Source organism: Theropithecus gelada, chromosome 12, assembly GCF_003255815.1.
Source record: "Theropithecus gelada isolate Dixy chromosome 12, Tgel_1.0, whole genome shotgun sequence".
In the NCBI taxonomy this organism is placed as follows: Eukaryota; Metazoa; Chordata; class Mammalia; order Primates; family Cercopithecidae; genus Theropithecus; species Theropithecus gelada.
In genome coordinates, this window is record NC_037680.1 from 54,973,982 (window position 1) to 54,998,051 (window position 24,070).

Here is a 24,070-nt window from a genome sequence, read left to right on the forward strand (position 1 = left end):
GATTCACACTATTCTAGCAAAATTAATGTGGCTATGTAGAATTTCCTTATTCTTAAAACATACCTGTTATTTTTACTCCTTCCTTTGTTTCAGCTGGTATACCAACACCAAACTCATTTTCTCCAGAGACTCTGAAGTAGTAGATAGCTCCTTCTTGTAAATTGGTAACTTTGTAGGAGAGGCGGTTACAGTTGTTGGTCACAGAGACCCATGCTTTCTTGCTGGCCTCACGTTTTTCTATGTGGTAATTCTTCACTGGTGCTCCACCATCGTTTTCAGGAACATCCCAGGATAACACTGCAGACTCTTTGGTTACATCTTGCACAGCAATGTTGGTTGGAGGACCCGGGGAATCTAAAACTTTGACAACTAAGGTCAGTGAAGCAGCACTCAAAACATTCTGAATTGTTAATGTGTACTTTCCAGAGTCATTTCTGTTGGCATTTTCAATGGTCAGTGAGGTACGAGAGTCTGTGGTATCAATATAAGCTCTAGTGCGGAGGTCAGTGTCTGGCTTACTCCACAAGACATTGGGTACTGGTCTTCCTCGGAAAGGCACAGTCATGGTAAATGAGGCACCGGCCTTGACAATCAAAGTCTTCCTCATTTCACTGTCAATATCAAATACAGGTTCTTCTTCTCTTTCCTTTGCTATCTGAGGGTCGGAGCTATCACTGGGGTCACTAGCACCAACCTTATTGACAGATCTTACTCTGAAAATATATTCAGCTCCTGTTGTTAGTCCACTTATTGTATATTCTGTCCCTCGTAAGCTCTGAATGGCAGTTTTCCAGTCAGTGTCATCAGATTTTTTGTATTCAACAGTATATCCAGTTATTGGGGCCCCACCATCAAACAGTGGCTTAACCCAGGCAATAGTTATAGTTGTCTTGCCTGAGTCCACAATTTTGGGTTTAGATGGAGGAGATGGTAGGAACACTGGATCTTCTGCTCGAATTAAGGGAGAGGTTTCACTTGGAAGACTTAGGCCAGCAGCATTTTCTGCATAAACACGATATTCATATTCACATCCTTCCCGAAGTCCTGTTGATTTCACTCTCAGATCATAAACTGGTTTTTTGTTTACACGCACCCATCTTAGGCTATTTTTCTCTCGTCTTTCAATTATATATCCAGATATTTCACTACCTCCATCACTCTCAGGTCTTGACCAGCAAAGCGTCATAGATTCTTTCGTCACAGAAGTAATTTCCAAAGATGTGGGTGGACTTGGAACAGTAAATGGATCTAGTGCCTTTACAGCTACACTCTCTAGGGGCTCACCAACACCGTATTTATTAACACCAGTTACTCTAAATATATATTCATTGCCTTTGAGTAACTTGGTTACTTTACAGGATGTCGTCCGTAACTCTCCTTCACATATTGTCCATGCAAGGTGGCTTGTTTCACGTTTTTCTACGATGTAATAGTCGATATCTGCACCACCATCTTCTTGGGGGCGTCCCCAGGAAAGAGAGCATTTCTCAGCAGTGAGGCCATTTATTTCAAGTGGTCCTGCTGGTGGACCAGGCTTATCAAGTACCTTGCAATTAATGGCCACAGACCGAGTGCCGGCAACATTCTTCAGTGTTAGTACATATTGCCCAGTGTCTCGTCTTACACAGTCTTTAACTGTTAACAAAGTATGATTGTCTGTTGAGATGATTTCTGTTCTTGCTCTTTCTTCAATTTCTACACCATCCTTGGCCCAGGAAATTACTGGCAGAGGTCGCCCTGCAATGTCTGCATTTATCTTAAGGACCTCTCCAGCTTTGACAACAATAACATCTCGGAACTTGACATCCATCATAATTCTTGGAGCCTCAACATCATCTTTAACTGTAATAGGCCCAGTGGATTCAGATGGCTCACTAATTGAGTCAGCAGCATTCTTTGCAAAAACCCGGAATTCATAACGCTGATCTTCAGTAAGTTCAGTTACTTCAAAGTGTGTTTCCTGTATATTAGTATAATTGCACTTCAGCCACCGGCCATCTGGTAGTTCTCTGCGTTCAACAATGTATCCTGTGATCTTAGCTCCACCATCATAATGTGGTTTAGACCATTTAAGTGACACTGATTTTCTTGTGATATTTGTGACTTCAGGTTGTCCAGGAGGGTCACAAGGATCTCTTGCAGGGACTGGTTCACAAGATTTACTGCATTTACCAATTCCAGCAATATTCTCAGCATATACACGATACTCATACATCAGTCCTTCATCAAGGCCGGAGACTTTCATTTGAGTATCAGCAATGAGGATTTTATTTGCTTTTGACCAAAGAATGCTGCTTCTTTCTTTATACTCAAGATGATAGCCAATTACTCGACTTCCTCCGTCATTAACTGGCACTTGCCAGGTTACAAGCATGGTAGATTTTGTGGCATGCACAACTTTAGGAGTACCAGGAGGACCTGGGGGACTGAATGGATACTCTGCAACAACAGCTGAAGATTCACTGTAGGAGCTCTTTCCATAGCGGTTTTCTGCACAAACACGGAACTGATACTCACTTCCTGTCGTCAGGCGAACTATTTTAATGGATGTTCTTGCAACTGCTTGTGAAACTGTGTGCCATGTTGTAGAGGTGGTTTCTCTCTTTTCAACGATGTAATTGCTAATTTGGCAGCCACCATCATATTCTGGAGGATTCCAAGAAATGGTTATGTTGTCACAACTAACTTCATCAATACGTATAGGACCTGGAGGTCCCGGTCTGTCAAGGACAATTATAGTAAGAGGAACTGTTATGGATCCAGCACTGTTTGAAACACATAATTCATAAGTTCCAACGTCTTCCCTTGAAGCTTCCTTAATAGATAGTGATGTTACAGTCTTTGAAGAAGAAACATTGACTCTAGTTGTCTCTTTAAGAGTCTGACCATCTTTTTTCCAGTTCACAGTAGCTTGAGGTCTTCCTTTGAATGGCACATCAATCTTAAGTTGTTCTCTAGCCTTTACGTTGAAAGTATGGAAAGGAAGCTCAACTGAAGGCTTTATTTCAATATCCCTTGCAATTACTGGCACTCCAAGTTGTCTTGGATCACTTCTTCCCTTTTCATTAACTGCAGCTACCCTGAAGACATACTCTTCTCCTGCAGTTAAGCCAGATATAGTTGCTTCTAGAGTCTTAACTTGTGTGCAGGTGCTCCACTTTTCACTCCCTTTAGTCTGCATTTCAACCACATAACCAATAATTTTGCTGCCACCATCACTTTCTGGTTTCTCCCACTTAATTGTAGCTGTATTACGGGTCACATCAACAAGAGTTACTCTTCCAGGTGGGAGGGGTGGTTCAGACACTTTAACGGGTTCCGTTGTTTCAGCTGGCAAACCAATCCCATATTCATTGGAAGCCAAGACTCGGAAGTAGTAAGAACATCCTTCTTGTAGATTTTCAATTCTGAAAGTAGTTTTAGTGCAATTGTTTGTAACAGTAGCATAGGCTTTTCTTGTAGTTTCTCGTTTTTCAACAATGTAGTTTGTAATCTTAGCTCCACCATCAATAAGTGGCGGTTCCCAGGACAACGTCACTGAGTCTTTCTTCACTTCTCTTACAGTCAAATTCACAGGAGCACTTGGTGAGTCAAGAACTCTGACGTTAACAAAAGCTGTTTTGGAGCCACTATTATTTTCTAATGTCAGATTATACCGACCACTGTCAAATCTGGTAACATTATCAATCACCAACATTGTAAATGAGCTGGTCACCTCGATCTGAGCCCTATCAGTGAGAATGCCTTCTGCCTTTTCCCATTTAACTTCGGGTTCTGGTCGACCTTTGATAGTGACAAATAAGCGTAAAGTAGCACTTGCACGCAGAACGACCACCTTTCTGAGATCAGCATCGAGTTCTATTTCTGGTGGCTCTATCCTCTCCTGAGCAACCACTGAACCAGGTAGAGTTGCGGGTTCACCTACACCTTCAGAATTGATGGCACAAATACGAAAGTTATATTCAGTATTTTCTTTAAGCTTGGTCACTGTGAACTGCTTTCCTTGTAGTCCTGTTGGTGGAGTACAAGTTGTCCATTCATCTGCAGCAGCTTCTTTGACCTCTACAACATAGCCTTTAACAGGTGCACCACCATCATAAATTGGCTTACTCCATGCCAGGGAGACAGAAGATCTGGAAGTGTCCGTCACTTTTGGATTGCTTGGTGGACCTGGTGGATACAAGGCATCACATGCACGGTAGAAAACAGATGGCTCACTAGGTTCTCCCACACCAGCTGCATTTTCAGCAGCAACTCTGAATTCATAGGAATGGCCTTCGGTAAGACCAGTTACCCTGAGCCGGAGATCCGTTAATGTTTTCTTGTTGCACTTGGTCCATCTAACGCCTTCCTTATCTCGTTTTTCAAGAATGTAGCCCTCAATTTCAGCACCTCCATCGTCTACTGGGCGTGCCCATGTTACTACCATAGAATCTTTGGTGATTGCTGAGACTTCAGGTGTTGAAGGAGGACCTGGTGGCTTATAAGGATTACAGGCTGTAACAGGCCCAGATTCCAAGGGCTCTCCAATTCCATATTTATTCACAGCCATGACACGGAAAATGTACTCATTACCAGGAAGAAGTTTAGTAACTTTGTAGTTAAGGGCCTGTACCTCAGTTGAAACCTGGGTCCAAGAGAGTCGGCTTGTCTCCCTCTTTTCAATGATGTAATGTGAAATATTAGCACCACCATCTTGCAAAGGTGGGTTCCATGCCAGGTAACATTTTTCTGCAGTAACTCCAGTAACTTTCAGAGGCCCTTCAGGAGGCCCTGGCCTGTCAAGTACCTTTACAGTGATGGGTATAGACTTTGTACCACCAACATTGCTGAGTTTCAGAATATATTGTCCTCCATCAGTCCGTATACAGTCTTTGACAACAAGAGTTGTTTTCTGAATAGTAGATTTAATTTCCATTCTAGCAGCTGTTTCTTCAAGTTCTTTTCCATCTTTTGACCAAACAACATCAGGTATAGGTTTGCCACGGATGTCGGCTTCAAGAACAAAAGTCTCTCCTGCATGAACAACGATGACATCTTTGTATTTTGGATCCAGAGAGGCATTTGGTGCATCAATTTCATCTCTTGCAGTAATGGCACCACTACTTTCAGATGGTTCACTAAAGTTTCCAGCTGCATTTCTTGCAATTACTCTAAATTCATATCTTTGGTCTTCTACAAGTCCACTCACTGTAAATTCAGTTTCTAATACGTTGGTAAAGCTGGCTTTCATCCAGCGGCCATCAGGTAGATCTTTCTTTTCTACAAGGTAACCTGTTATTTTGCTACCACCATCATAGGCAGGTTTCTTCCATTTCAGTGTGACATTGTTTCTTGTAATAACAATGGCTTCAGGGCGACCAGGTGGGTCACATGGATCACGAGCAATAAAGCATTCCGACACTTTGCTAGGCTTGCCAATGCCAACAATATTTTCAGCAGAAACTTTGAACTCATACTCAAGGCCCTCATCAAGCCCAGTTGTTTTGAATTTGGTGTCCTGAATGGGGGTCTTATTTAACTTGACCCATAAAATACTGTTCTTTTCTTTCTGTTCAAGATGGTAGCCAATAATTTTGGTGCCTCCATCATGAACTGGCTCATGCCATTGCACAAGCATTTGATCTTTTGAGATTGATGTCACAAAAGGAGTTCCAGGTGGTCCAGGTTCTTTAAATGGATACTGTACAATAACTGGCTTAGAATCCAGTGGGGCACTTTTTCCATACCTGTTTTCAGCAAAAATTCTAAACTGGTACTCCGTGCCTGTTTTCAGTTTGGTTATTTTAATTGTTGTTCTTGCAACTGTTGCTGATACCATGTGCCAAGTGGTGGTGGTTGTATCTCGCTTCTCTACAATGTAGTTGCTTATTTGGCAGCCACCAGTATAGGCTGGAGGTTCCCAAGATATGACTACAAAGTCTGCACTAACTTCATCAAACCGAACTGGGCCAACTGGAGGTCCAGGCTTTTCTAAAACGATAACACTGAGATTTTCTGTTGCTGTGCCTGCACTATTTGTTGCTGTTACGGTGTATTTTCCAAAGTCATCTTTGTTACCTTCTTTAATGTGCAAAACAGTTGAGGTAGCTGTTTCTTCAACGTTTACTCTTGTTGTCTGTTTAAGAGGCTCACCATCTTTGACCCAAGAAACGTTAGGTCTTGGTCGGCCTATAACTGGAATTTCTATTTTAAGATCTTCTCCAGCTTGGATACTATATGTGTTAAATGGTAACTTTAAACTAGGCTGTATAGTCAAGTCCTTGGCTATGACAGGAACACCCAGCACTCTTGGATCGCTTTTTCCTTTCTCATTATAAGCTTTGACACGGAACTGATATTCTTGTCCAGAACTCAAACCAGTAACAACTGCATTACAGACTTTGGATTCGGCCACAATGCTCCATTTTTCAGTTCCTTTGGGCTGCATTTCAACAACATACCCCAGGATTCTGCTACCACCATCATGTTCAGGTTTCTCCCACATAAGTGATGCACTGGTCTGGGACACATCAGTGAGTGTAACCTTTCCTGGTGGGGAAGGTGGTTCAGCAGCTTTCACGGCATCAACAGTTTCCACTGGAACACCAACTCCAAATTCATTTTCAGCCATGACTCTGAAGTAATAAATGGCTCCTTCTGTAAGATTTTCCACTTTAAAACTTGTTTTGCTGCATTTACTACTCACATTAGCATATGCTTTTCTGGTTGACTCACGTTTGTCAATCACATAGTTCTTGACCTTTGCACCTCCATCAATGATGGGTGGCTCCCATACCAGGAGGACAGAATCTTTTCTCACTTCTTTGACTGCCAAATTCTGTGGTGGTCCTGGAGTGTCAAGAACTTTCACAGTTACAAAAGCAGACTTTGATCCACTGCTGTTTTCCAACTTAAGAATGTATTTTCCAGCATCATTTCTATCACAGTTATCTATTGATAGTTGGGTATAGTTTACTCCCTTTTCAATTTGGACCTTATCTGTGAATTCACCTTCCTCTCGAGACCAAGTGATCTCAGGCGTTGGACGACCTTTGAATGGAATGTGAATTCTGGCAGATCCACCAGCTCTTACAACAATTCCTTTTCTTAATTCAGAGTCAAGGTCAAGTTCAGGTGCTTCAAGTTTGTCTTCTGGTTTCACAGTACCAGGAACTGATGTAGCCTCACCTAAACCAACTTTGTTGAGGGCACAGACTCGTATTTTATACTCTTGGTGTTCAGTGAGTTTTGAAATTTCAAATCGAGTGACTCTTAGGCCAGTCTGTGGAGTAACTATTTGCCATTCTTCTTCATCTGCTTTACAGATTTCTACTACGTATCCCAGGATCTCACTGCCACCGTCATAGATGGGTTTACCCCAGGCAAGTGTGATTGAATTTTTGGTGGTGTCTACAATGTGTGCATTGGTGGGTGGGCCAGGTTTGAACACAGGATCACAGGCTTTATAATAAACTGTAGCTGGACTTGGTTCCCCAACTCCAGCAGCATTTTCTGCAGAGACCCTGAATTCATACTCATGATCTTCTGTTAATCCTGTCACTCTTAGACGCAAATCTGTAATGCGGCGTTTATTACATTTTATCCATCGAATGCCACTTCTGTCTCTTTTCTCTACAATGTAACCAATAATCTCACTTCCACCATCACTATCTGGACGGTTCCAACAGACGGTCATGGAGTCTTTGGCAATATTTGTGACTTCCAAGCTTTTTGGTGGTCCAGGAAGCACAAATGGATTTTTCATTAGTACTGGTGCAGATTCCAAAGGCTCTCCAACACCATATTTGTTGACAGCCATTATACGGAAAATATATTCATTACCTTCTAAGAGTTTGGTAACTTTCAGAGAATTGGTCACAACTTCTGAAGCAACAACAGTCCAGGCAAGTCGACTGGTTTCTCGCTTTTCAACAACATAGTGAGAAATGTCACTGCCACCATCTTGAAGTGGTGGAGACCATGTTAAAGAGCATTTTTCAGAAGTGACTCCAGTAACCTGGACTGGCCCTTCTGGAGGTCCTGGTCTATCTAATACTTTTACATTTACTGGGAATGACTTAGAACCTGCAACATTGGAAGCTCTTAAAATATACTGCCCACCATCAATTCTAATTGCATCTTTTACAATAAGTAAAGCCTTGAAATCTGTGTTCTTTATTTCACATCTAGCAGATTCTTCAATTTCCTTATCTCCTCTTAACCACTCAATGGTAGGTAGGGGCTTTCCATGGACATCAGCCTCAAGTCTGAATGTTTCTCCAGCATTTACCACAATTGTGTCTCTGAATTTTGGATCCATTGAAATTCTTGGGAGTTCAACTTCATCCTTGGCAGTTATTGGTCCAGTACTGTCAGAGGGTTTACTTATTGCACCAGCAGCATTCTTTGCAATGACTCTGAATTCGTATCTTTGATCTTCAGTAAGACCTGACACAGTAAATTGAGTTTCAATGACATTTGTAAAGCTGGCTTTCATCCAACGACCATCAGGCAAATCACGTTTCTCTACAATGTAGCCTGTAATCATACTTCCACCATCATATACAGGTTTGGTCCACTGTAAAGTGATTTCATTTCTTTTAACCATTATTGGTTCTGGGGTTCCTGGTGGGTCACAGGGATCTCTGGCTACATAGCATTCAGAATTCTTGCTTGCTTTGCCTACACCAACAATATTTTCTGCATACACTCTGAATTCATATTCAATGCCTTCTTCAAGATTCTGTGCTTTGAATTGGGTATCATGAATAATAGTTTTGTTGACCTTTGTCCACAAAATACTATTTCTTTCTTTTCTCTCCAGGTGGTAACCTATGACTGGGCTTCCACCATTGTTGACTGGTTCATGCCACTGTATGACCATGGAGTCTTTGGAAATGGCTGTGGCAAATGGTGTACCTGGAGGGCCTGGTTCTTTGTAGGGATATTGAGCTACAATTGGATCAGATTCTAAGGCAAAACTTTGTCCATATCTGTTTTCGGCAAATATTCTAAATTGGTATTCTGTACCAGTTTTCAGTTTGGTCACTTTGAGTGTAGTTCTAGCAACAGTAGCAGAAACAACATCCCATACTGTGGTGGTTGTATCTCTTTTCTGAACAATGTAATTGGTGATTTGGCAGCCCCCTGTATATAATGGAGGGTTCCAAGATAATGTAATACTTTCAGCACTGACATCATCAAATTTAACAGGTCCTTTTGGAGGATCAGGTTTATCTAGAGTTACAATTTCGATGGATGCTGTCTTCTGACCAACAATATTGGCAACCATGATTCCATATTGTCCACCATCATCCTTATGAGTTTCTTTAATACTGAGTGTGGTGAGATCCAGTGAATCAGTAACATTGATTCTTGTGGTCTGCTTCAGTGGGAGACCATCTTTAGTCCAGGTAATTGTTGGCTTAGGACGTCCAGAAATTGGCACTTCTATTTTCAAATCTTGGCCAACCTGTACACTGTAACTACTGAATGCAGGTTTTACATCTGGCTCAATTACCAGATCTTTGGCAACTATTGGAACTGCAAGGGACCGAGGGTCACTTCTCCCCTTTTCATTTACAGCAACAACTCTAAAAAGATATTCTTCCCCTTGAGTTAGGTTGGAAATTACTGCCTCAAGAGACTTTACTCGAGCACACTCTGACCATTTCTCACTGTGTTTAGCTTGCATTTCCACAATATACTGAATGATTTTACTGCCACCATCATGTTCAGGTTTTGTCCAACTCAGAGAGACACTGTTTCTGGTGACATCATCCACAGTTATTTTTCCAGGAGGTTGTGGGACTTCTGCAACCTTAATTGGATCAGCAGTCTGGGCAGGAAGGCCAATACCATACTCATTCTCAGCTGTGACTCTGAAGTAATAACTGCAACCTTCTTGGAGCTCATCGATTTTCCAAGAATTCTTATGGCAATTAGTTACAACAGCAGCATATGATTTTCTTGTGGCTTCACGTTTCTCAACAATGTAATTTTTTATTTTGGATCCCCCATCCAACAAAGGAGGTTCCCATGTAATTGATACTGAGTCTTTGGTGATTTCTGTGACTTTCAGGTTAACAGGTGGACTTGGCGTGTCCAGAACTCTCACAGTAACAAAGGCAGACTTTGTTCCACTGCTGTTTTCTAATGTAAGTGTATATTTTCCACTATCATATCGGTTGACATTGTCAAGAACAAGAGAGGTGAAACTGCTAGTGACATCAATTATAGCTGCATCTCGAATTTCACCATCCATCTTTCCCCATTTAACTTCTGGTGTAGGACGACCTTTTATAGGAACAAATAACCTTAAGGAGCCACCTGCCCTTATATTTATGATTTTCCTTAGTTCTAGGTCAAGATCAATGTCTGGTGCTTCCAATTTTTCTTCAACTATAATAGGTCCAGGGACATCAGCATGTTCTCCAACTCCAGCTTTATTAATAGCACAGATACGGAAGTTGTATTCATGCTTTTCCAACAGCTTTTCTACTTCTATGTTTGTTTTATTAATTCCTGTTGGTGGAGTGCACATTGTCCATTCACCAACACTCACATCACATTTTTCAACAATGTATCCTTGGATTTCACAGCCACCATCATATATTGGTTTGCTCCAAGATAGGAATACTGAAGATCTGGTAATATCTATGACTTTGGGGTTGTTTGGAGGTCCTGGTTTATAAATAGGATCACAAGCCTTTTGGTATGCAGAAGGAGGGCTTGGTTCACTAAGTCCAGCAGCATTCTCAGCAGAAACTCTGAACTCATAATTGTGATTTTCTAAGAGTCCAGTTACTCTCAGGCGCAACTCTCCAATCAGACGCTTATGGCATCTTGTCCATCTAATGCCTTCTTTATCCCGTTTCTCAAGAACATATCCAAGAATTTCACTGCCACCATCAGATGCTGGTCTTTCCCATACAACAATCATTGAGTCCTTGGTCACTGTTGTGACTTCTGGAGCTTTTGGTGCATCTGGTACTACAAATGGATTCTTGGCAATTACTGGCTCAGATTCAAGAGGTTCACCAACACCATATTTGTTTACCGCCATTATACGGAAAGTATATTCATTGCCTTCAAGAAGCTTAGTAACCTTGCAGCTGAGAGTCTGCACATTGGCATCAACCACAGTCCAAACTAAGCGGCTGGTTTCTCTCCTTTCCACAATATAATTTATGATATCACTCCCACCATCCTGAAGTGGAGGTTTCCAAGCTAGTGTGCATTTTTCTGCTGTAACTCCTGAGATAACAACAGGTCCTTCAGGTGGCCCTGGTCTATCAAGAACCTTGACATTCACAGTAACTGATCTCTCTCCCGCAACATTTTTGGCCTTCAGTATGTAATTTCCACTGTCGACACGTACTGCATCTTTTACACTGAGACTGGTGGCAAAGTCAGTGCTCTTTATTTCTAATCGAGCTGTGTTTGAAAGCTCCTGATCACCTTTTATCCACTGAATGGTTGGTATTGGTTTGCCATAAATATCTGCATCAATCTTGAATGATTCACCAGCATGAACCACGATTGTGTCTTTGTATTTTGGATCCATACTTATTCGTGGTGGATCTACCTCATCTCTAGCTGTTATTGCTCCTGTGCTTTCTGAAGGCTCACTAAACACTCCTGCGGCATTTCGGGCTATAACCCGGAACTCATATCTGTGATCTTCAACTAGGCCAGTTACTTCAAAATGAGTGTCAATAATATTTGTAAAACTGGCTTTCATCCAACGGCCCTCAGGTAATTCTTTCTTCTCAACAATATAACCAGTGATCTTGCTTCCACCATCATAGGTGGGTTTCTTCCACTGAAGAGTCACAGAATTCCTTGTGACAATGATTGCCTCTGGCCGTCCTGGTGGATCACATGGGTCACGAGCCACATAACATTCTGATACTTTACTCGGCTTGCCAATGCCCACGATGTTCTCTGCGGAGACTCTAAATTCATATTCAACACCTTCTTCAAGACCAGTTGTCTTAAACTTGGTTTGAGGAATAGGTGTTTTATTCAACTTAACCCAGAGGATACTATTTCTTTCCTTGCGTTCTAGATGATAGCCAATGACTCTGCTTCCTCCATCACTGACCGGCTCATTCCATTGTACTTCCATGCTGTCCCTGGAGGACAGTGTGACAAGTGGAGTGCCAGGAGGACCAGGAACTTTGAATGGATATTGGGCTACAATAGGCTCTGAATTGAGGTAGGTACTCTTTCCGTATCTGTTTTCAGCTGCAATTCTAAACTGATATTCACATCCAGTCTTCAGTCTGCAAGCCTTTATTGTTGTCCTTGCAACTGTAGCTGATACAATTTGCCAGGTGGTTGTGGAAGTGTCCCGTTTCTCAACAATATAATTATTGATAGAACTTCCACCATCATACTTGGGTGGGCCCCAGGAAAGAGTAATACTATCAGCTGTCACTTCATCCATTTTAACTGGTCCAGTTGGAGGCCCTGGTTTGTCAAGGACAATAACATTAAGGGTTTCAGTAGCTTCACCAGCTGAGTTAGTCAGTTTAACCACATAATGGCCAACATCTTCTCGGCAGGCATCCTTTATTGTCAGTAGTGAATTATTTTCTGTGCTCTCTGCATTTACTCTAGTTGTCTGCTTCAGTGGTACATCATCTTTATGCCAGATTACAGCTGGGGTAGGGCGGCCAATGAATGGAACATCAACTTTTAGGTCTTCACCTGCCAGTACAGTGAAAGTATTGAACAGGAGTTTGAAGGCTGGTGGAATGACAAGATCTTTGGCGATCACTGGCACACTCAGTTGTCTAGGATCACTGATGCCCTTTTCATTCTGAGCTGAAACACGGAAAGAGTATTCTTCACCCTGAATTAATCCAGTGATAGTGGCTTCAGTGACCTTGACTGTGGCACACGTGGCCCATTTGTCACTGCCTTTGCTCTGCATCTCCACAATGTAGCCTAGAATTCGGCTGCCTCCATCATGCTCTGGCTTCTCCCAAGAGAGTGACACACTATTTCTTGTGACATCCATCAAAGTTATTTTTCCTGGAGGAAGAGGTCGTTCTGATGCTTTCACAGATTCCGCGGTTTCAGCAGGCAGCCCAATGCCATATTCATTTTCTGCGAGAACTCTGAAATAGTAGCTACAGCCTTCTTGAAGCTGGTCTACCTTCCAGGAAGTCTTGTGGCAGTTTGTTGCAACAGTTGAATATGCTTTTCTTGTTGATTCCCGCTTTTCAACAATATAGTTCTTGATTTTTGAACCTCCATCAAGGAGAGGTGGGTCCCATGTCAGTGTGACAGATGTCTTAGTGACCTCCTTTACCTTCAGATTCTGTGGAGGGCCTGGTGTATCAAGAACTCTAACGTTGACAAATGCAGACTTGCTGCCTGAACTATTTTCTACAGTTAGTATATATTTGCCACTGTCAAATCTGTTTACATTTCCAACAATAAGCAGTGTGTAAGAGCTTGTGGATTCAATGCTAGCTTTATCTAAAGATTCTCCATGTTCCCGGGCCCACTTCACCTCAGGTGCAGGCCTTCCTTTGATTGGAACAAAAAGTCTCAGCGTGCAGCAGGCCCTTATAGTAACAACTTTGCGCAGGTCAGCATCCAGTTCAATTTCTGGAGGCAGCATTCTGTCTTCAGCCTTCGGAGTTCCAGGAACAAGGGCAGGTTCCCCAAGTCCTTCGGAATTCATGGCATAGATGCGAATCTTATATTCCTGATTCTCTGTGAGGCCAGTGATAGTATAAGAAGTTGCCTTGAGTCCTGCTGGTGGAGTGACAATCTGCCATTCATCTTCCTCTGGCAGGGCAATCTCAACCATATACCCAGTGATTTCTGAACCACCATCATAGATAGGTTTATTCCAAGCGATTGAAATGGATGATCTGCTTGTATCTAGAACACGTGGGTTACCTGGTGGTCCGGGTTTAAACACAGTGTCACAAGCCTTGTAAAATGGACTGGTAGGACTTGGTGCACTAATTCCAGCAGCATTTTCAGCCATAATCCTGAACTCATATTCATGTCCTTCTGTCAGTCCAGACACTTTATATCTTAAATCAGTAAGAGTTTTTTTGTTGCATTTAATCCAGCGTTGGCCAGCTTTATCATGCCGTTCCACAATATAATTGATGATTTCACTTCCACCATCAGAATCAGGATGTCCCCAGCAGACAACCATCGAGTCTTTAGTAATAGCTGTCACTTCAGGGTTTTTGGGCGGATCAGGGGGTCCATAAGGATTCACTGCAAGCACAGGCTCTGATTCCAGTGGCTCTCCCACTCCATATTTATTTACAGCCATGACACGGAATATGTATTCATTGCCTTTCAAGAGTTTAGTGACCTTTAGCTTTGTTACTTGGACTTCTGAGGCTACATTTGTCCATGCCAATCTGCTGGTTTCACGTTTCTGTACTATGTAATGATCAATTTTGGCACCTCCATCATCCAGTGGAGGCAACCATGATAGTACACACTTTTCTGATGTCACTTCAGTTACAGCCAAAGGTCCTTCAGGTGGGCCTGGTCTGTCAAGAACTTTGACATTGAAAATGTGTTTAGCAAAGCCACCAGGATTAGTTGCTGTAAGGGTATAGGCACCACTATCCCTTCTTGTTGAATCTTTGTTTACCAGATGAGTAGAGAAATCTGCAATTTTTATTTCTAACTTTGCTGTGCCTTCCAGCTCTTTTCCATCTTTGGTCCATTCCATTGTTGGAGGTGGGCGGCCTGAAACATCAGCTTCCAGTCTGAATGCTTCACCTGCTTTTAATATAACTGTGTCCTTAAATTTAACATCCACCTTTATCTTTGGTGCTTCAATGTCATCCCTGCAAGTGATAGCATCAGATGGCTCAGATGGTGGACTGATGGCACCTGCAGCATTTTTGGCAATCACACGGAATTCATATGCAGCATCTTCTGTTAGGCCACTGACTGTAAATTCATTCTCCAAAATGTTGCTGAAGTTGGCCTTCAGCCACCGTCCATTAGGAAGGTCTCTCTTTTCAACAATATAACTGGTAATTTTAAAGCCCCCAGTATATTCAGGCTTAGCCCATTTAAGTGTCACTGTGTGTCTTGTAATATTTAGAGGTATTGGTTTTCCAGGTGGGTCGATGGGATCCAGAGCCAACATAGGCTCCGATGGCTTGCTTGGCTTGCTTTTGCCTGCCATGTTTTCTGCAATCACCCGGAATTCATAAGCAATGCCATCTGTAAGTCCACTTGATTTGAAAATGTTGCCTGGTACTAAAGCTTTGCTCACAGTCTGCCAGATAATACCATTTCGTTCTTTTCTTTCAACGTGATATCCTAAAATAGGGCTTCCACCATCAGAAAGTGGCTCATGCCAGCTAATGGTCATTGAATCCTTGGTAACTGCAGTTACCTGAGGGGTACCAGGAGGTCCAGGAACCTTAAATGGATAGTTGGCAACTATACATGCTGATGTGATGCCTGGTCCGACTCCGTATCTATTCTGAGCTTTTACACGGAACTGATACTCTAATCCAGTAGTAAGGCGGGTAGCTTTATAGGTAGTACGTATAACGGTGGTTGCTAACTCAACCCACGTAGTACTGTCAGTCTGCCGCATTTCCACTACGTAGTTGCTTATTGGTACACCACCATCGTTCTCAGGGGGATCCCAAGAGAAGGTTACAAAATCAGATGAAACTTCATCAAATTTGATTGGTCCAGTAGGTGGCCCTGGGATATCATGGACTTGAATGGTGATGACATCACCAACCTCTCCTACAATGTTCCTTGCTGTTAATGGATAGGGCCCACTATCACTTCTGACACACTCATTGATATTTAAAATGGTTGAAGTTGCTGTGGTTTCAAAATTAACTCTCTGTGTCTGTTTAAGAATTTGGTCTCCTTTTTTCCATGTCACTGTGGGCTTGGGTCGACCGAGCACTGGAATTTCAACTTTGATGTTGTCACCAGCTCTGGCAATGACCAGTTTCTGATAGATGCCACGGAGATCCAGCTCTGGAAGCATTGTCTGCTCCTTGACAATGACGGGTCTGCTTTCTCTAGGGGCACTTCTCCCCGCGCTGTTCACTGCCATCACTTGGAAGGTGTATTCCTCTCCTTCAGTTAGATTCCTCACAACACATTCTAACCCTTTCACGGTTGTGATGTGGGTCCACTGGTCAGAGCCTTTTCTTTGGGCTTCAATCACATAGCCAGTGATCTTGCTGCCCCCATCGTGTTTGGGCTTAGGCCATGCCAGGCTGACAGTGCTCTTAGTTATGTCCATGATGTTAAGGCTGTCTGGTGGAGATGGTGCTTCAGAGGCTTTTACAGGCTCTGTAGTTTCTGTTGGCTCACCAATTCCATATTCATTCTCTGCCATCACTCTGAAGAAGTATTCACACCCTTCAGACAAGCCGGTAACTTTATATGTGCATTTATGGCACTTAGTGGTGACTGTGGAATAAGATTTCCGTGTTGCTTCACGTTTCTCTACAATGTAATTTGTTATACGTGAGCCTCCATCTATCAGAGGGAGGTCCCAGTGCAGGGTGATACTGTCCTTTGTGATGTCTGTAGGCCGCAGGTTGAGGACTGGGCCTGGCGTGTCCAAGACTCTGACATTCACAAAGCCACTTTTCTTTCCAGCCGGGTTTTCAATGGTCATGACAAATTTACCGGTATCATATCTGTTACATTCTGGGATAATCAGAAGAGTAAATGATTCTGTATTTTCAATGTTGGCTCGGTTTTTCAGGTTGATGTTATCTTTGGTCCATGTCACTTCAGGAGCAGGACGACCTTTAATCGGCACAAATATTCTAATACTGAGCCCTGCTCTAACAACAAGTGTTCTTCGAAGCTCAGCATCTAGTTCAAAATCAGGAGCCATTTCCCGTTCTACAATTTCAACATCTGGAATCACCGCTGGCTCCCCAACACCTGCATCGTTGATGGCACTGATTCTAAAGTTGTATTTTTCTTTAGTCTGAAGATCAGGAACAACGAACTGAGTGATTCTGAGGGCAGTTCCTGTGGTATCTTTTATCCAGGCCTCGTCTCCTACTTTTTGATGCTCCACAACATAGCCGGTGATTTCAAGTCCACCATCATAATGAGGCTTGCCCCATGCCAAAGAAGCAGATTTCTTGGTCGTATCAGTGACATGCGGATTTGAAGGTGGCCCTGGAGGATCTGAAAAAGAAACAAAGACACAAAAGTATATATTCAGAGTTTGGCTTTTGGATAATTTAGATAAAATATTGGCATTCTGGAATGAATGGTATTGAAAAAGACAAATACTAACATGCTGCATCTTTCATTAGAACAGAATTTGAAGCCTCACTGGGTGGACCAATTCCTGCTCTGTTTTCTGCACTGACACGGAATTCATAGGTGCTTCCTTCTTGCAGTCCTGTTACTTTGCATCTGAGATCAGAAACTGGCGTTTTTATTGCTCTCACCCACCGCAGGCTTTTCTTTTCTCTCCTTTCTACATGATATCCTGTGATTTCGCTGCCACCATCATCCACTGGCCTTTTCCAGCTGACAGTGGCAGTGTTCTTAGTGACATTTGAGACCTCTGGTTTTTCAGGAGGGCCAGGGGGACCTGAAAAGGAAGCAAATTTATTAGAAATCCATGATTTCCTAAACTCTGCTATAAATGTTTCCATTTCAGTTCCCTCACATGCTCTACATACCAAATCTGTCTACCATTTTGACAGGTTCAGACTGTACAGGTTCTCCTTTGCCATAGTGGTTTACAGCTGAGACCCGGAAGACGTACTCATTTCCTTGGATAAGTTTGGTTGCCACATGCCTGCAAGACTGAATATCTTCAGAAACCACTGTCCACAAAAGTCGACTGGTTTCTCTCTTTTCAAGTATATAGGACTTAATTGGTGAGCCGCCATCTTCCAAGGGAGGTGTCCATGTAAGTGTTGCTTTTTCAGCAGAAACATTACTGATTTCAATAGGACCTGGGGGACCAGGTACATCAAGGACTGTTACCTTCACATGTTCCTCCTTCGTGCCAAAAGGATTGGTAGCAGTGATGGTGTATTCACCGGCATCTTTTCTAGTGGCATACTTGATAGTAAGCATGGAAGATGTTGGGGTTGAAGTTATCTGAGTGATATCTGATGGTCTAATGTCTTTTCCTGCCTTGGACCAACTTGATTTTGGAAGGGGTTTGCCAAGAATGCTAATGGCATTCAAAACAATGGTATCCCCTGCTTTAATTGTTAGCCCATCTTTTATTGTGGGATCAAGGACAATTGTTGGTGCCTCTGCAAAGAAGAAAATACATTTTAATCAGAAAAGGAAGGAGGCTTAATTTGCTTTTTTTTTTTTTTTTTTTAAAAAAAAACAAAGTACATAAAAAGTAAAATGGACCTACCGTATTCATCCTTGCAAATAATGGTTCCTGTACTTTCTGATGGAGCACTGATAGCACCTGCTGTATTCTTTGCTCTAATTCTGAATTCATATTTTCCACCCTCAACAAGGTCAGTTACAGTAAAGGCACATTCTGGGACATTAACATGGTTGGCTTTCATCCAAGACTTGGAAGGTAGATCTCGCTTCTCCACTATATATCCAGTTAACTTATGACCACCGTCATATTTAGGTTCAGTCCAAATGAGAGTCACTGAATTCCTTGTTACGTTAATAACCTCAGGTTTTCCAGGAGGATCTAAAACATAAAAACAAAACCAGTCAAACAAATACCAATGTTTTCTTCATGTAAAAAATGCACATGGGTTTTTCTTCCTATAATGACTTACCAATCGGGTCCAGTGCCACGACAGGCTCTGATGGGAGGCTTGGCTTGCCCACACCTGCTAAATTGATTGCCATAACTCGGAATTCATATTCAAGACCTTCAGTTAATCCTGTCACTTTAAAGTCTCTCATCCTTATCGGAGTCTTGTTAGCTCTCTTCCACAAAAGGCTGTTTCTTTCCTTGAACTCCAAATGATACCCTACAAAAGACCCAGGGTTGTATCAATTCACATACGAAGTATAAATGCAGCTTGATTTTACAATATATGTGTGTTGCCCAAATTATTTATACATATCCATATATATTGAACAAGTAATCATTCTTGCTAGTAGCTATACTTTTATTACCTAAGCATAGTGCCATTTTCCCCCCTTGGAATATGCATAGTTGTTGTCTTTTTTGTTGAACAATTTTAACTTACAAAAATAGATATTATAATTAAGAAATACTTTATTAACTATTAGGAGATTTTCAATAAAATTAAACATTAACCATATGTACTGAAAGAAAAACACATTTCTGTATAAGCAGATAGTGTTATCGATAAGCACACATTCCACTGTTCTCAGGGAAATATTTGTGAGGAATCTTGATGTAAAAGATGTAGGGTAAGAATAAACAAAATACCTGTAATTGGAGAGCCACCAGTTTTCCTGGGGTCAGTCCAAGTTAGAGATACTGAATCGTGTCTGACCTCCACAATATTGGGAGGTGGGGGAGCATCAGGCACATCTAGAAAAAAGTAGATAATGCAAGATTTATAATAAGAAGCCTCCTCAAAACCATGTTTTGCTTCATGTCTTCTGAATTTAAGACACTTACCAAATGGATGTCTAGCAACAATTGGCTCCGATTTCAGGCCTTCCCCTACACCATATTTATTTTCGGCACTGACCCTGAAGGTATATTCCATGCCCTCATGAAGTCTGGTTACTCTAAAGGTGGTTTTCTGGACAGCTGAGGCGCACGTCACCCACTTGTTGTTCACAGAATCCCTCTTCTCTAGGATATAGTTGGTGATTTCAGAACCTCCATCATCCTTTGGAGGAGCCCACTTTAAGGTCATGGCTTCTGCTGTGACTTCATCAAATTTGATTGGTCCAGTGGGGATGCCAGGCTTGCCAACAACCTTTATGGAGATAGTTCCTTCCTTGGTGCCAGCAACATTCTTAAGTGTGATTGTGTATTTTCCAGCATCAGATTTTTGGCAATCGTATACTATAAGAGTTGTGTTAACTGCAGATGACTCAACACTGACTCTAGTGTCAGTTGCTAGAGGATCTTCCCCTTTCTTCCAGGAGACTGATGGAGCTGGCTTGCCTTTTATGGGGATCTTAAGCCGGAAGTTGCTGTTTTCTTTAGCCAAGTAGCACAAATCAGGTAGACCCTTTAAGTCAAGATCAGGAGCCACTGTAAAATAGCAGAGATAAATTACTGTTATTTTTAAGGCCAGGTAATTAACTTTTTCACATACTTCTAGCTTTTAATGGATTTTTAGATAAGCTAGTGAGTAGGACACAAGAGTGCACTTTTGATGACAATAAAGTAAAAATGAAGATGTGTGGATAGAGCCTTACCAACATCATCCCTTGCCACAACAGTGATTTCGCTTGGGGTTCCTTCTCCATTTTCATTCTCAGCACTCACTCTGAAGGTATATTCCTTCCCTTCAGTCAGATCTTTTGCGGAGTACTGTAGGCTTAAGGATTTCATAACTCGTTGCCACTTATTTTCTTCAGTCAGGAAATCAACTACATATCCAATAATCCGACTTCCACCATCACTATGAGGCTTTTTCCAGCCAATGCTACAAGATGACTTAGTTACCGACCTCACTTTCAGGTCCACAACTGGTCCAGGAGTTTCTAAAGCAAAGGAGAAATGATAAGTGTAAGCCCCATATAGCAAAGGAAGGATGTCACTCAAAATGATGGGATGATGGTTCATTTGCTTACGGGAAGCTTTGACAGCATCACGAGTTTCACCGGGATCACCAATGCCATACTCATTTTCAGCAAACACTCGGAAGAAGTAGGATTTTCCCTCCTCCAAATTAGATACTCTGAAGCTCGTTTTGGAGCACTCAGTTGTCACTGTAGACCAGGATTTCCTCTCTGCATCACGTTTTTGTACCACATAGTTTATGATGGGGCTTCCACCATCAATAATGGGAGGCTCCCAGGTAACATAAGCAGAGTCTTTGGATATTTCCTTAACAGTCACATTGACAGGTGGCCCAGGAGTATCTGGATAAATAGTGGGTAAATAAGAAATGAATGTGTAAAAAATACATATACTATTTTAAAATATATATGATTCTTTTTTGAAATAGACTTACCAAGCACTTTCACAACAATGGTATATTCCTTTTTACCACAGCTGTTCTCCAGGGTTAAGATGTATTTTCCTGCATCATATTTGTTCACATTTTCACAGCGCAAGAAAGTGTCAAAGTCAGTTGACTTTATGTCCAGTCCAATCCTGTCTCTTAGATTGACATTAGGTTTAGACCAAGTAATCTTTGGAGGTGGGCGTCCTTTTACTGGTACATATAGTCTCATAGTAACTCCAGCACGTAATATGAGTGTCTTCCTTAAGTCCGCATCAAGTTCTCCCTCAGGTGGAACTGTTTAATTTTGGGTAAAGAAAGTTAATTAAAAATTTAATAGTCAAATGTATTTCCAAGGACTGGCCTTATCACTCCTAAAATACATTTATTTTCTAGAGCCAATTTCTTGTTCTTTAAAACTTCCTTAATACAATCCTCAAAACCATTTTTCTATTCTGTACTAATTGTTGATCTTTCCATTTTCCACTATGCTTTAGTTTAACCAGGTTTTCCCCGGAGGATCTGTACCTCCTCTTTCATGAGCCTTATGTACTCTGAAATGCTACATATACTAAAAGGAAAGTAGATGATTGATTTTTGGCTCCCTTTCATTCTTGTTTTTTCCTTTCTATATTCCATGAAGGTATTCTGCCACATATTCTAGCTCTCTTTATTATTTCATAGTAGGAAGAAAAGTACCTGGAGGGTGACATATAATATCAAGTAATTCAAATAAAGGGGAAATTATCATGGAGAATAAGCAAATAGAAAAAATAAGAAGAAGGGAAATTAAGATGGAGAGCCCACCAATCACATACTTAGGGAGATGGTGGATTGGAAAACAGAAACCCTAAGAATAGTAAATAGCTCCCTACTTCGTTAAAAGGCCTCTTTATTCATAAAATAAAATTCTTACATTCCAATAAAATTCTGTCATTCCATGTCTTTTAAAGACATGAAATTCTTATATATATGAAAAGCTTTTCAAAACCACAAATCATTTGCATTTGATTTGCCTGTTCTACAATACCGTAAAGTACCCACCCAGCTCTCCTAAAAAGTACTCCTGGAGTTAGCAAGTCTACACCTTGTAAATAAATTAATCTACCTAAGGGAGTTCTATTCTCCCTCTTAGAATATGATTAATAAGAAAAGCCTTAGGTATTCCCCCTGGTAATACTTACTTAAGATGTCCTTGGGGTAGTGTTTATCTGGCACATCACTGGGGTCACTGTATCCAATCTTATTAACGGCGTACACACGAAATTGATATTGTGTGTCTTCCATCAGGCCAGTAACCTCAAAGCGGGTTTTCTGTAGATTCTGTGGTAAGTTGCACCTCACCCAGTTATCGGAGTCAGCCCGTTTTACTTCAACGAGATAACCAATGATAGGGCTGCCGCCGTCATAGGCTGGCTTGCCCCAGGATAGACTCACGGAGCTACGAGTTGTATCATATACTTTAGGGAAAGCCGGTGGGCCAGGAGGATCTGAGAAGAAATAATGATAGGAAATTTTCATTCAAACCTCCTTCTTGGGTGTTTCATGCTGCTTTTAACACAGGATATGGATCTTGTTCATGAACACTTACACTGAGGGTCCCGAGCATAAGCAGCCTTGGATGCGTCACTGGGTTTGCCTGGTCCAGCTTTATTTATAGCTGTAACACGGAACTCATATTCGGTACCTTCTTGAAGACCTGTTGCTTTTAGTGTTCTTTCTATAATAGGTTTTCTGTTGACCTTAGTCCAGTTAACAGCCTGGGTTTCCCGCTTTTCAAGCAAATAGCCAGTAATGGGTGAGCCGCCATCATCTGCTGGTGGCTTCCAGCTGACTGTCATGTGATCTTTGGTTATGTTGCTAATAACAGGAGGATCACAGCGTCCTGGTGGGTCTGCAGAAATTGATTGAAAAGTTAATTTCCCAGACTAAAAGGTAATATTTAAAAAGTAAAATGAAAAATCACTGGGAAATGTTCCTACCGTATGGGTTTTTGGCAATTGCTGGTTCAGTGAAGACTGGATCACCTACTCCATATTTATTTTCAGCACAAATACGGAACTGATACTCATGGCCCTCTATAAGTTTCTCCACGCTGCAGCTGGTGATAGGCACAGTTGCAGAGACTTGAGCCCAGTTGGGCCTGCTTGTTTCACGTTTGTCAACAATATAGTTGGTGATTTCTGAGCCTCCATCTTCAAGAGGCGGTTCCCAAGAAAGCATTGCACGATCTGAATACATTTTGTTGATTTTAACAGATGCTGGAGGACCCGGTTTATCTGAAAGAATAAGGAAGAAGAGTGAAGTCTTTCACTAAAATATCTGGAATGGGGAATGAATATAGAGTAGAAGTCTGGAGACCTGGACTGCAGTCTTTCTATTGTCAATTTCCTATATGACCTAGGAGATTACTTAATTTTTTAGAATCTTAGTTTCTTCATTTGTAAAATTGGGTAATTGAAACATGTGATTTTTCTAATGCTCTTTTTAACTCTAAAACATGGTTCTGTCATAAGAATAATTCTGTGCATAGGAAATATACTTTAGAATATGTATGTCTTCTCCCACATTATTTTGTAAATCCTATTTACGTCCCATTAACCAAAGTAAAATATGGGATTGTAATGAAGTTTATTAGTTACCTAACACTTTAAGCTTAATGGTGGCTGACTTAGAACCACTTGAATTTTCAGCAGTAATGGTATAGTCTCCCGAGTCCTTCCGGTTCACGCTGAATAGCTCCAAGGTGCACAGATTCCGCTGCATGGCCATCTTTATGCCTTCTGCTGGTTTTAGCAGTGTGCCATCTTTCTTCCAAGAAACCGTTGGCATTGGTTTACCAAAAACAGTAGCATCCAAGCAGACATTAGTTCCAGCTTTCACAGTAAGCAATGATTTCATAGCCACACTCAGTTCTATCCTGGGAGGGACTGGAAAGAAAGAAGATAAAGGACTTAATATATGCAAAGCTATATTATGTA

At 41.6% G+C, this 24,070-nt stretch overlaps 1 protein-coding gene across 4 annotated transcripts in view; it reads right to left on the reverse strand.

Annotated features, from left to right (window-relative positions):
* TTN (titin) overlaps nucleotides 1–24,070 on the reverse strand; it is a 272,326-nt gene that overhangs the window by 34,217 nt on the left and 214,039 nt on the right. For all 4 annotated transcript variants that reach the window (XM_025405605.1, XM_025405603.1, XM_025405604.1 and 1 more), the window contains 14 exons: nucleotides 23,732–24,019; nucleotides 23,072–23,368; nucleotides 22,681–22,983; nucleotides 22,274–22,579; nucleotides 21,099–21,386; nucleotides 20,716–21,006; nucleotides 20,338–20,625; nucleotides 19,583–20,170; nucleotides 19,388–19,492; nucleotides 18,762–18,959; nucleotides 18,374–18,670; nucleotides 17,676–18,263; nucleotides 17,282–17,584; nucleotides 64–17,169 (listed from right to left, as the gene is read on the reverse strand). In XM_025405605.1, coding sequence (XP_025261390.1) covers nucleotides 64–17,169; nucleotides 17,282–17,584; nucleotides 17,676–18,263; nucleotides 18,374–18,670; nucleotides 18,762–18,959; nucleotides 19,388–19,492; nucleotides 19,583–20,170; nucleotides 20,338–20,625; nucleotides 20,716–21,006; nucleotides 21,099–21,386; nucleotides 22,274–22,579; nucleotides 22,681–22,983; nucleotides 23,072–23,368; nucleotides 23,732–24,019 — 21,246 coding nt within the window. The remainder of the gene's footprint in view (nucleotides 1–63; nucleotides 17,170–17,281; nucleotides 17,585–17,675; nucleotides 18,264–18,373; nucleotides 18,671–18,761; nucleotides 18,960–19,387; nucleotides 19,493–19,582; nucleotides 20,171–20,337; nucleotides 20,626–20,715; nucleotides 21,007–21,098; nucleotides 21,387–22,273; nucleotides 22,580–22,680; nucleotides 22,984–23,071; nucleotides 23,369–23,731; nucleotides 24,020–24,070) is intronic.